The 14,143-nt window shown below is 35.2% G+C and overlaps 1 protein-coding gene across 4 annotated transcripts in view; it reads left to right on the top strand.

Annotated features, from left to right (window-relative positions):
• CSMD3 (CUB and Sushi multiple domains 3) overlaps nucleotides 1-14,143 on the top strand; it is a 1,311,921-nt gene that overhangs the window by 193,356 nt on the left and 1,104,422 nt on the right. The window contains exon 4 of one of the 4 annotated variants that reach the window (XM_081504393.1): nucleotides 5,466-5,530. The exons of the other annotated variants lie outside the window; for them this stretch is intronic. Coding sequence (XP_081360519.1) covers nucleotides 5,466-5,530 — 65 coding nt within the window. The remainder of the gene's footprint in view (nucleotides 1-5,465; nucleotides 5,531-14,143) is intronic. 4 annotated transcript variants of the gene reach the window in all.

The following is a 14,143-nucleotide window of genomic DNA, read 5'->3' as shown; positions in this document are numbered from 1 at the left end:
AGACAGTTAAATGAGGAAAGAATAGTCTTTTCAAAACGGCGTTAGGACAACTGGATAGCCATATTCCAAAAAATGAAGTTTGATTATTACCTCACACTATACTGTACACAAAATTAAAACAAAATGAATTATAGACCTAACTGTAAGACTAAAACAACAAAACTCTTAGAGGAAAATGGAAGTAAATATCATAGACTTTGGGTTAGACACAAGATATGACCCCCAAAGTATAAGCACTTGTGTCTTAGATTATATAAGAAGTTCTTATAACTCCACAATAAAAATGCAAATAACCCAATTTTGAAGTGGGCAAAGTTTTCCATAGCCATTCTATAAAGAAGGCATTAAAGTGGACAATGTGCTGTGCTTAGTCACTCTTTGAGACCCCATGGACTGTAGCCTGCCAGGGTCCTTCTGTCCATGGGGATTCTCCAGGCAAGAATACTGGAGTGGGTTGCCATGCCCTCCTCCAAGGGATCTTCCCAACCCAGGTTTCCCGCCTTGCAGGGAAATTCTTTACCAGCTGAGCCACAAGGGAAGCCCAAGAATAGTGGAGTGAGTAGCCTATCCCTTCTCCAGGGTATCTTCCCAACCCAGGAATCAAACCAGGGTCTCCTGCATTGCAGGTGGATTCTTAATCAACTGAGCTGTGAGGAAAGACCTTTTAAAGGGATGTGTGTTATGTGAATTATTTCTCAATGAAGGTGTCATTAAAAAAGGAAGCTGTGGATAAGTAATTTTATATCAAATATATTTTTTCCTCCTTCAACCCCAGGTAGAAGTTAATATATATTACCTCTGTGATTTATAGAAATAAAGAAATATGCAAAAAAATTGAAAGCAAAGAAATAAAATAAAAATATACAAACTAAAGATCACTTTAATCACCTTTAAAATTAACGCAAATCTATTACAGGAATTGGTGATGGACAGGGAGGCCTGGCGTGCTGCAGTCCATGGGGTCAGAATGAGTTGGACATGACTGAGCGACTGAACTGAACTGAATTATAGGTTTCAGCAAATTTGTCTTTTATGTTTGAGTATCACACATTTTTAAATAGACTGTGAATGTTCCTGAGAGATTTTGCCAACTTTTTTAGAAAGAGAAAATCTTTTTGTTTCTCCTGAAAATCATAACTGATTAGATAGTAAAGGTATATTGATAATCCTGTAAATATTTTTTGTATTACATTCTAGGTATAATCTATGCCCTCCTAGAAATTTCCAATTTAATAGAGAGAAACACACCTCATGTGTAGTATAATTTCACATCTTGGAATAAGGGAAGTATGCCTGGAAACATTTCATATTTAAACTGTACATATGAAATGCATCTCTTTGTTACCACAAATCTGCATCAAAAATCAATTAATTTCCTTAGAAAATGCAAAAGTATCTCAAATTTCATTCCATTACTTAAACAATGAGTTCTCTCTTAACAAGAGAGAAGTGTTGTTAATGACACAGTGGAAACAGACCACATTGTGAAAGAGATCTAATTATTTATCTTTACCATTGTATTAACATGAGTTTCATAGTGGTGAATATCAGATATTCTGATAGCTGTCCAAAGATTTCAGTCAATTATTGTAAGTAGTTGGATACTACAATCCAAGGTACAGAGATAATACATAGCTAACAGATTATAGTCAATAGAAAACATTGACTTAGCTTCTGAAACAGTATCTGATAACTTTTAGAGAAACAAATAAAAAGAACTCTATCAAAATAATATTTTGCATGTCCCTAAACAACAAGGCTAACTATAATATGTTGATTTTCTTTTGATACAAGTAACAAACAGCTTAATATATTTAGCTTTCATGAGTGTTTTATATTAAATTTTAAGTCTTTTTCATTTTAAATTCATAATGTAGTTACTCAAACTTGAGGAAAAGTTCAAACTATTTTCTTTTAAAATATAACAGTATTAATATCTGTAGTATAATGCAATGTTTCTCCTATTTAAAACTGTGTATATATAGTTACTTAATATTCACATAAACATATTCTGCTTACCAAATCTAATATTCAGTGCATGTCAAGACCTATCAGGAAAAACGTAACACTTCTGGTGTCAGCATGGATGTGTTCCCGAAAAAGTCAGTGATGTGTGTCAGAGGACAGGATAGGATCCGCCCACTAGAATTTTATTTTCCCAATTGAAATGACGTACATTCTTTAGAATTTTTGATACTTAATGCCTTAGGAGCAACCTCTTTTATTGAGAGATTTTTAAAGTGTTTTCCTTTCTGAAAACTGTACTTCCTCACTCCCTTATTGCAACATACATTTTGAACTTGATATATTCTTCAGCAAAGACTGTAGGTATCCAAATACATGACAGTTACAAATAGCATTCAAACAATTCATCAGGACAATTACATATTAGATGTATAAGCTACTGTAAAATCTAATGCTTTTCTTTTTGAGACTCTACAAATTCATTTTGTGAGAAGATATTTGTGATGAAATGGGTCAAATATTTGCTCTTATCTCTTCAGAGGCCCAATGCTAAGTGCCTTATATATATGATGAGCATGGAGCTCATTTTACAAGCTCAGTGTGAAAGCAATATGATTTGTTTTGTCATTGCAGGCACTGATGGGGCAAAAACTTAATTTAGTTCTTTTATTGACATGTCCCCCAGGTTTTTCAGAAGATAGGGATAATTTTGATATCTTTTCTTCTTGTTATTCTTATTTGAGACCAGAAAAGTCTCAGCATTTCAGAATATTTTCTATTTCTATTTCTACCTTTCCTAGAAGTTTTAAAGTGAATACAAAGTACTTGAATGGATGAAAGAAAAAAGAAGCAATAAAAGAAAAACAAAATAGGTGATATATTAAAAATACAGTTCCACCATATATATTATCTGATATGTTCCTCTCAACAGTCCCTTTGATATGTTTTATTATTCATAAAATTTCCCAGTGGAGCAATAGACTTGAAGAGATTAACTCACTTGAAACTGAAAAGAGGTTAAAGCTAATGACAAAGAAATGAGACAAATTTCATCTTACTACAAAGCCTCTACATTTTGTAATTCACACATTTAATTTTTTTTTGGAAGAATAATTTTGAAATGAAGGTATTACTTAAGAGAATGTGTCTCATTAGCTCATTTGTTCATGTTTCACACGGAAATATAAATGAGGTTACTTTGATGCACACATTTGAATGTAGGAGTTTTGTTTAATAATATACTTATTTGACATATAACTTTACAGTTAATTAGAAGATACAAGAGAAATAATGCATTTTCTTGATGTGAAACTATAGTAATTACTAATGTGGAAATTCTTAGAAATTGTCATAGAAAATCCACACTATAATCAGACTTGGTTTTTATCAATTTCAAATGTCACATACATTTCTCACCTTTTCAACATATTTTCTTAACAATAGTACAGTGATAATAAAAACTTTTACTTCCTTAAAGGTGGACTACTTGAAATTTATGGTTTATAAGGTTATTTTACAAATACATACTGCAAAATATTAAAACCGTTCCTTCAACTGCATAATGTCACATTTTTAACAAGGAAGATTTACCTGGTGTATAAATGAGTACTCCTTTTATTCCCCCAAAGCTACTCAGAGATACTTACTGGTTTATGCCTTATTCTAAAACTCCAGTTCTTAGTTAAAATGGAATATTTAAGCTATCAGCATGACTGGGTGAATTAGAGCTGAATATCATTATAGTGACTAAAGCAAATTTAGAAAATTTAACCTGAAGCTTATATTAAATATTAAATATTCTAGTCATCATTCTCAACTGGGCTTACAAATATTGGCTCCTTCAAAAAGTCTGTACTTTCATCATATTCTGAATCCCAAAACTAATGCTTCCTCATGCACATACAATAAAACATCTTTAGATAAGTATATCCTCAAATTTCCATCATTAAATCAATGAGCCACTTACCATTTGTTATCAGTCCTCTGCTCTCTTTTTTGCTAAAGGAAAGAATTTACATTTGTTATTTACATTCTTTTAGACATTTCAGAATCAACTCCCCTACTCTCCAAAAGATTGCCAAGTGGAATTTTGATTGGAATTTCATTAAATAGGTAATTCAATTTAGGGTAACTAACTTTTTAAATTGAACTTAGTTTTCCAATCCAAAAACATGGCATATCCCACCATTGATTATCTTTAATTTTTTTTTCTCCTTGACACTGTATAGGTTTTTAAACAATAAACTTAGACATCTTTATCGCACATTAGGTTTTCTATGAATAATGAGTTTTACTACTTTCTTTCCTGTCCTTATATCTTGTCCCAGTTACTAATGCTATGCAAAATATTAGTATTTTTTTCTAAGTTCAAGACATTTCACTTCTCTGTAAGGCGTCTGGGTGACTTCAGACATGAATCTCCCCAGTACCACGTTCTCTAACTGCTCCCCACTACCTCAGGCAGTATTCTCCTGAGAAACGTCGCTCTCTGTGACTGGATTCTGCCTCCTCAGTCTGGATTCTGCAGGGGCCCCTTTCTCTGTAACAGCAATCCTCTTCCTCAGATGGGGCATTCTCCTGAGGAACATTATTCTCTGTAACTGCACCTCGCTATCTCAGGCTGGAATTTACCGAGGAACCCTGTCTCTGTAACTGCGCCCCATTCTCTCAGGCAGGAGTCTCCTGAGCAACATCATTCTCTGTTCTCTTTAACTGCATCCCGTTCCCTCAGGCAGGGGAACAGGCTGAGGGGGAAGAAGGGTGAAAGCTGATGCTAACTGCTGCCTATCGTGAGCGCAGCCGGGCGAGCACCCACACAAGGCTGCTCCGACTTGACAGGTCGGGGTACTGACCTCTAACGTGGCAACCAGGTGTTCCAAGCACAAACGGTCCGTCAACAAAGTAGAAGCTATATTATCTTCTATATTCTAGCCCCACAAATCACGCAGCATCCTTTCTGCCTCGTTCTATTGTTTATAAGTCAATAGCAAGCCTGCCCAGATTTAAGCGTAAGGGACATCGGCTTTACCTCTTATTGAAAGGAGCATCAACTAATTTGTTGTCGTATTTAAAGCTGTCTCAGTCTACAATCTGGCCCCAAATTATTTACATTGCTCCAACCTGCAAAATACACTCACTGCCTACTAACTTCCATTATCACATTATTAGTCTCAGGCGTAAGGACACAACCTTCACTTTTAAAACAGGTACTCTTGAAGATACAGTTACCCAGATATAGTTCCTTGAATAAAATCATTCCGCTCATTCTAGACATGATGAACTATAGTAGTAAGTTATCTACTGCGCTTCAACCTCACCTCAAGACACAATATATACAACAGTGGGATAAACAGCAAATAACTGGAAAACCGAAAACTGTTAAAATGTGAAGTTAGGGGCTTCCAGCGGTGGGACTCGCTGGCCCGGCGGCAGGAGACATAGCGGAGGCTGCTTGATTTGCGGCCCTAAAGGACCGTCGCCTCTGCTTCTATCTCCGCCAGGCGTGAGACACGCGGTGAGGCGAGAGGGCGGCCGTGGGCCACGTGTGTTTCCGCAGAGACTCCAGGTGAGTTCGGAGGCCGGCGCGTGCCCTCAGAAACCCAGTTAGAACCCGGGAGGTCTGGGTGTGGGCCACTGGGGTCCTAGGACCCAGAAACTGAGAGGCCTGCCAGGGCAAGGGGTTGGACAGGGTTTTAAGGGCCCAGGTTTCAAGGTCCCAGGATCCCCAGGTAGCGCCACCTGTGAGGGGTGAGGCCCGAGCCTGAACTTCGGCTGGTTGGGCTGGGGAGCTAGCCCAGTCCTCACCTGAGGTGTTGCAGGTGTCCCAGAGCCTTGCTTGAACTCTGGGAAGGAGAACTTCTTCCTGTGGCTTTATTTCTAGGGTTTTCTTTAGGCCTTCTGCTGGCTACCTGGGAAGCAAGCCCTGAGCGGGGCGTAGAAGATTGGGTAAAGGTCTGTTATGGGACCAAGCCTCCTCACACTCTGGTTTTGGAAAAGGTGACACCGAACAGAAAGAGAATATTTAGCGTTAGCATTGTGCTGGGCTTAGCCTTACGGATTCAATATTTGAAAATAAAGCAGCAAACAAAGACTGCACCCTAGCACCCTAAACAGTACGGAGAAAGTACTAGAACAGCTATCCCTAACCTTTTTGGCACCAAGGATGGGTTTCATGGAAGACAATTTTTCCACAGACCCCAGTGGGGGTGGGGAGGGGTGGGGATAGTTTCTGAATAAATCAATGTATTACATTTATTTTTCACATTATTTTTATATCAACTCTGCCTCAGATCATCAGGCATTAGATCCTGAAGGTTAGAGATCCCTGTACTAGAATACTCCCCTGCTTGAAACACTTTAGTTTTAACATTTACACAGAATCGGGAATGGAGAGTAATCCACTGTGAAATTCACAGGACAGTAAAAGCTGGAAAACCTTCCTAAGCTCACTGAGGCAGGTCGTTTTACTGTTAACGAAACTGAGGCCCAGGGCTGAGAAATGACTGGCCCAAGGTCATGCGATTAGTTTAAGGATTCTGTTGATACTAGAATTGAGGGTGAGGCATCTTTTGTAGTTGAAATTAAGGCCCTGATTTAAGACCTTCATCTGCCTTTCATTACTGTTGCTTTGGGCTGTTTACTTACCCTTTGTGGCCCCATTCTTCCCAAATAGTGGATATACCTAATGGGGTTGTTAGGATTATATTAGGATTTGTGTAAATAGGACAAGGAAGTGTGATACATATTAACTGCTGGATAAGTAATGGTTCCAATAAATAATTATAGTCTGAATGCTGTTGGTCTGCTACACTGACATCTTAATCTTTGAGTTGTTTGAGTCTTGTTTCCCAAGACCTGAAGTCAAATTTATGGTGATGGTAGGAGGGAGCTGGACCTTGTTGATTAACTCCTGGGCATGACACAAATGAATGTTGGTTGATGGAAGTTAAACTGAATAGACTAGTAAAAGCTTGGGAGGACAAAGTTGGGCCACAGTTTAGTCTCTTTACCTCTAATTTAGGAAATTAAACTTTTTAATAAGTAGACTTTTTAAAGGAAAGAATCTTATTGTTCTTTGAAATCATTTATATTTCAGTGTTTTGCTCGCATTGTTTGGGGGTTATGCATAGAATCACTGCCATGTTGTGCATTTGCTGAAATCGTACTTGGAGCAGAGGTAGAGAATTGTATGGGAAGTTGCCTGTAAACCAGCCAGTTTGAACAAGCAAACAAGCTAAGTAACCAGATCATGAGAAGGCTAGAGTGTTCTAACTGTGTTATTTGAATAAATATTGCACAACAAACAAGTTTTCTAACCGGTCTGAAAATGGGTGTCAACATTGCTTCACACCTTATTATCTCTGTGCTACAGTTCAACTAGCACATTATCTTCCAAGGACCACGAGGGTAAATTTTTGATAGAAGTTGTTGCTGCCGTTTTGGCAATCATGCTATAATATCCTTTCAGTTACAGAGTTCATTTCCCCATGCAAGGTAACTTAAGGCCTTGGAGTGACAGTTGGTAAGCATTAATACAGGCTCAAGAGACTTGAATTCCAGACCCAGGATGGTAATGAGCACAGGAACCACCTTGATTTTTCACATCTTTAAAATGGGAATGAGAAGTCTCCTGAACATCTTACCATTCACTAGGGACTATTGAGAAGGATAAATAAGATGGTGCACAGGAAACTGTTTTGAGAAGTGTAATGAATTGTGCAAATAGAAGAATCTACTTGTAACAACTCCTAGGAAATAATGAAAGTGCCTGAACACAGCTTACTGTAGGATTTTATTAGGAAAGTACAGATTGAAAGTTTTGTTACTGCAACAGCTACACATTTAAATTAAGTTTAATTGTGACGTGTGAAAATTATTTAGACAATTTTTTAAAGATTAAGGGAACCTACCGCAATATGTTTTAAGTATTTACATCTTAAACCTACTTAGTTTAAAAGAGAAAAAGTGATTCCAATATTCCTATCAATGATAAAACACAAAACTGTAAACAGATGGACATGTAAAATGTAAACTAGATGGACATGTAGTAAAATCAGAAGGTACAAAATAATAATAGTAAAATGGTTTATATGTGACTGTAATCAATTAATTCCTTTTAAATGATTATTTTCCAGTCTAAGAGGTATAGTTTCTTATTTTCCTTGAAACTCAAGAGTTTTAGAATGGTGCTATGTGGGAAATACTTGGTAATAGTTAAAAAAAAAAAAAATCCCTGCTAATATTGAGCACATACTCTAAGCCAGGCACTGTCACAAGCACTTTACATGCATTTTGTTTATACAATAATCCTAAGAAGTAGGTAGTGCTAATCTCATTTTAGAGATGAAAAAACTGAGAGCAAGAGGTTAGTAATTTACCCATTTGCCAGTTCATTAAGTAGTTGAGGCAGAATTATGATATTTGAATTCTTGCTCATAAACAGTACCGGATACCTCTGAATTTGTTTTTGCTTTTGTTTCCTCATATGTCATATGGAGATGATAGAATCTCCTGTGGTTCTTGCTAGTATTAAATTGTATAAAATTAGATAACCTAAGGTAGCTAAAATCCACAGGACTTAAAATTTTAAAAGAATATGTTGTGAATGGATAGCCTTCATGAAAGAAAGACTTCCTCATTTTTTATTACACACTACCAATTTTTAAAATCACTTTTTTTGTTTGTTTGTTTAAGAAAACAACGAAGAACAATAGCCAGGTCATTTTTTCTATTTCTGTCTCTAATTTCCCATGGAATTACAGTTGAAACTTCTTAACTTTTAAGACACAGAGTCGTATAAACAAAAGCCCAGGAGCAAATGGCTTCATTACTGAGTTCTACCAAATAATTAGGGGAAAATTACCAATCCTTCAAAACTCTTCCTAAAGACAGAATTAGGGAAAACACTTCCCAGAACATTCAATGAGGCTGATATTACTCTAGACCAAAATCAAAACTTCTCAAAAAAAGAAAATAATAGACCAATATATCTTGTTAAAATTGACTTGAAAAGATAAAATATAAAATTTTAAATTTAATAAACTCAGAAATAAATTGAGCTTCCATTTGTTTTAAGGATTTTTTTCTTTCCCTGAATGGACTCTTTTTTTTTTTTTCCCCTTAATTGACTCTTGAGAATAAAGTTTGTGCTTTTGAGAGGTGACAAATTTAATGTCTGTTTAGTGTTTGCCCATTCCTAAATTTCATCTAAATAGTTGTCTGGATTTGCTAAAATTTGATGCAGAATATACCTGTTTCTGTTACATATAATCTTTTATGTTCAATGAAAAATGTGTTGGAAATCTTCTTTAAATGCATTTAATTTAGTCCAGGGTAGGATTGGAGAAGGAAATGGCAACCCACTCCAGTATTCTTGCCTGGAGAATCCCCAGGGACGGTGGAGCCTGGTGAGCTGCCATCTATGGGGTCGCAAAGAATCGAACACGACTGAAGTGACTTAGCAGCAGCAGCAGAAGTCTCTTCTATATTATTAAATATATAGTATTTATCCTTTTCTGTCTGGCTTTTTTCAGTTAGCATATAGCTTATAGTTGGGTATTTTTTTTTTTTCATTCTGACTGGTGTTGTCTTTTAATTAGTTCATAGTATGTTTAAAATTAACTTTAAATTATTTCTATGTTAGTTAATATCTACTGTAATCTTATACCATCATATACTTGTATTAAATTTGCTCCACTAATTCAGTATTTTTATTTCTTCTTCATTATTTCTGTTTTTTAGGTCAGTAATGTTTTTTTTCATTTTGTCCCAGTTTGTTTTCTACCTTATTTGTAAGTTTTAGTCCATTCATAATTAATATCCTATTTTGTTTATAATTGCAAGTTTTTTAAAAATCTGGATACCGAATAAAATTTTAGTTTCTGAGCATAATCTATTTTTATAAGATAATCTTTTTCGATTTATAGTCACGACTTTTTTAAAAAAGAATCTGAGGATTACTACTTTTATGACACAATGGTTTCAACAATGATATTGTTCAGAAATAAATCAGTGGTACATAGACACAGATATATGAGTAATCATTCATTGAATATGACTTATATTCATTGAGTTTAATTGAATGAATTGTCAATTGATATTGTAATTTCAATTCAATATAATTTGAAATGTTATTGCTGCCTTATTGGCATAATGTTTAGTATTGATTTTTAGATAATATATCTAGTTTCATTTTTGAAAATAAGATAATTAAGCCTCCAAAAATTGTAGGAATAACAAGTTAAGGTCTTACAGTTATCAATTATTAAAATTTGTTTCTTAACCTTTGTACTTGAAAGTCTAATTCAACTTTAATCTGACTTTTAAAAATATTGCTAGGGAAGTGACTAAAAGGATAAAAACTAAATGTTCCACTTACATGAAAAATAATGTTATGAAATATTAAATCTGTTGCAGTTGGAAACACATTTGTGGGAGGAATACTTGCAATGGAATTTCCCAAATGTTTTGCTGCATTTAGTTTAGGTTGAGTTTTATGAGAGTAGTGTTGGTAGAGGAGCCAGTGAGCCAACAAATGGCACTTATGGGTGATCAAATGCCATAGTGAGGGCAAGGTATTTGATTACCTTAAAAGTTGTTCTTTAACACACTGAGCATTACTCCTATAATAGAAATTGATACAAAAAAAGTTGACTTGATGATGGCTACTTTTTTTAACCACATGAGAGGTACAAATTCAGTTTTTCACTTTCACTGCTAGTTTGCACAGATCCTTGCTATTCAAAATGTAGTTCATAGACTCAACATCACCTGACAGCATATTAGAAATGAAAATACTAGGCCTCACCTCAAACTTACAGAAATAGATTATAGAAAGTGAAAGTCACTTAGTCGTGTCCGATTCTTTGTGACCCCCATGAGCTGTCCATGGAATTCACTAGGCCCGAATACTGGAGTGGGTAGCCTTTCCCTTCTCCTGGGGATCTTCTCAACCCAGGGATTGAACCCAGGTCTCCCGCATTGAGCTGGATTCTTTACCAGCTGAGCCACAGCCCAACAATACTGGAGTGGGTAGCCTATCCCTTCTCCCAGCAGGTCTTCCCAACCCAGAAATCGAACTGGGATCTCCTGCATTGCAGGCGGATTCTTTACCAGCTGAGCTGTCCAGGAAGCCCCCCCAGCAAACAGTTCTAATGCATATTACAATATAAGAAATCTGGTATGGGTAACTTAAACACATCTCCAAATGGTGAAAAAGAAGAAAATAAAAGTAATGTGTCTTTAAAAATAAACCAAATTGAAAAGTAACATTTTTGAACTGTTTTTTCTAATTATCATGATAAAAATTGATGCTTATAATTTAGCTCTTCAGTATTTTTCAATAAGTTTTAAAAAAATCTTCAAGTTTTTAAAAAATGCAAGTTTGTAAAATATACATTTTTCCACAAGTAAATAACCAGTAGCAGGAGGGTACATGGAAGTTGCATAGAAATACTTTTAATGCTTTAGTTACATACAATTATAATTTTGTCCTCCTCAGAACTTTTTTGAATTTTCAAGCCAAATGAGATAAAATTTTGAGAATATAAGCTTATTTTTTTAAACTTTTTACTTTGTATTGGGGTGTAGCCGATCAACAATGTTGCAATATTTTCAACTGCAGAATGTAAGCTTGTTTTTAATTGCAGTGTACATAATTATATCATTACATTAAGCTCAAACCTACTACAGAGAGTTGTTAAAATTGTGTTTGATTTTCATTTAATCTTTTTGGGAAAAAAGTGACTTAAAATGACTCCTGAAATACATCAGGTGTTTTTAAGTGCGTATACTTAGGACTAATATTCCCCTGGAAAGTGGTGCATATAGCTTGTGTCTAAACAATTGTTCACTTTTCATGTCAAACCAGTTATTAGTAATACTCCTATTTTTAGGGAAGAGAAACTTCCTGTAATTTTTTTCAAGACCTTCTCCCAAGTTGTTTTTCACCTTCCTTGTATTTTAATATGATGATATCATCTATCTGTGCCTATTAGGATATACAGTTTATGAAGGAAAGTATTCTTGTATATTTAGTACTATAACTCTGTCTTAAAACTGTCAATAAATTTTAGTTTAATGAAATAAGTTTTTCCACAAATAATATTTATAACAAATTCAAAATTAAAATTGATCACAGTAAATTATGACATTTGCTGAAACCAGCAATACCAAATATAATTTAGTTTCCCTTGAAAATACTTCCACAAATGCATTCCCGAGTTATCATTTTGTGGTAATAAAATTAGTAAGCCATAAATGTTCTTACATTGTATTACACTAAAGTGGATTCTATGCCATGGTATCATCTTACAAAATGACGTGTTTTTGGAAACCACGATCCAAATTTTTTCAACTGTTGGCCAATATTTTCAAATAGTTCATGTTAAAAAAAATCTTTATGAAATAGAAATATCTATTGTTTCTGTATAGTCAACTTAAAAAATTGTTGACAGCAAAGCTCTACTGTAGAAAAAAGGTTAAATAATTTATAGCTTACTGGAAAACACTAATTTATGTGACAAATTATGACTATGGTGAGTTTAGGAAATGATTATAATAATATTTATGTTAAATAAAAGAGATGAATACAAAATTTTGTCAGGAATCCTGAATATATTCACATGAAAATATGTATATATGCATATATTCAAAAAATACAAAGCTGAAGTAGAGTTAAGGACATAAGAACATAATGTGCTAGTTTCTCATTTTTTTAAATGATTTTTATATTGATGAACAGAGGTGGCAAGTGTAAAGGGCAGATTTGCATACAGAATTGTGAAATTAGGATTGTCATAAATCATGTACATGTTAAAAAAATTAAAATTAACTAAGGAAATTTAATCTAAAGGAGATGAGTATTTTATAGAAAATATGATAATCTGACAGACGTTTTCAAACATTTGAGAAACTGACATAGAGAAATGGGACTAAATTGACTAACAGAAGAAAAAACTAAAAAATAGAATTAAAAACAAACTTGTTGGGAGTCAGTATTAAAACATTAGTAACATGTTCAGTGACATTAGTAAATGTTCAGTGTAATGTAAAACATTTAATAAAATCTGTTTCTTAAAAAATAGAGTGGACAGAATTAGTAGGTACTCAGTAAATGTGAATGATCTTTTGCATTAAAATCAATAATCTTTTCATTTTCTTTTTTTTTTTTTTTTGAGGGTGTGTTGTGTGTATATGGGTGTGAATGGGTTCTGTGAAGTGTGTATAGGGGTTTTGCTTATCTCGTAGGAACAAAGTCTCCAGGGTTCAGGGCAGGAGCAGGGCTGGGTGGAGCAGGGCATCTCTGGTACTTGGCTCCACAACTACTACCACCACTCCTGGAGTTCTGGGCAGATTCGCTAGCCCCTCAGTGCTGGACAAAGTGAGTCCGTCCTTAGCATGGCTGAGATGGGGGCATTTTCATACTTTCCCAAACGCCAAAGGAGAACGAACAGGTGGGGGCTGTATCACTACCTCCTTTTTTTTTTAAATTTATAATAGATTTTTATTTGGTAAGCATTTTTTTTTAATTGGAGGCTAATTACTTTACAATTTTATAGTGATTTTTGCCATACATTGACATGAATCAGCCATAGGTGTACATGTGTTCCCCATCCTGAACTCCCCTCCCACCTCCTTCCCCATCCCATCCCTCAGGGTCATCCCAGTGCACCAGCCCTGAGCACCCTGTCTCATGCATTGAACCTGGACTGGCGATCTAGTTCACATACGATAATATACATGTTTCAATGCTATTCTCTCAAATCATCCCACCCTCACCTTTTCCCAGAGTCCAAAAGACTGTTCTATGCATCTGTGTCAATTTTGCTGTCTTGCGTAGGGTCATCATTACCATCTTTCTAAATTCAATATATATGCGTTAGTATACGGTATTGGTGTTTTTCTTTCTGACTTTCTTCACTCTGTATAAAATAAGACTCCAGTTTCATCCACCTCATTAGAACTGATTCAAATGTGTTCTTTTTAATGGCTGAGTGATATTCCGTTGTGTATATGTACCACAGCTTTCTTACCCATTCATCTGCCGATGGACATCTAGGTTGCTTCCCTGTCCTGGCTATTATAAACAGTGCTGTGATGAACATTGGGGTACACATGTCTCTTTCAATTCTGGTTTCCTCAGTGTGTATGCCCAGCAGTAGGATTACTGGGTGATATG

This window comes from Giraffa tippelskirchi, chromosome 6 (genome assembly GCF_054371585.1).
Source record: "Giraffa tippelskirchi isolate mGirTip1 chromosome 6, T2T-mGirTip1v1.2.pri, whole genome shotgun sequence".
Classification (NCBI taxonomy): Eukaryota; Metazoa; Chordata; class Mammalia; order Artiodactyla; family Giraffidae; genus Giraffa; species Giraffa tippelskirchi.
This window is presented reverse-complemented; position numbering and strand designations above follow the sequence as displayed.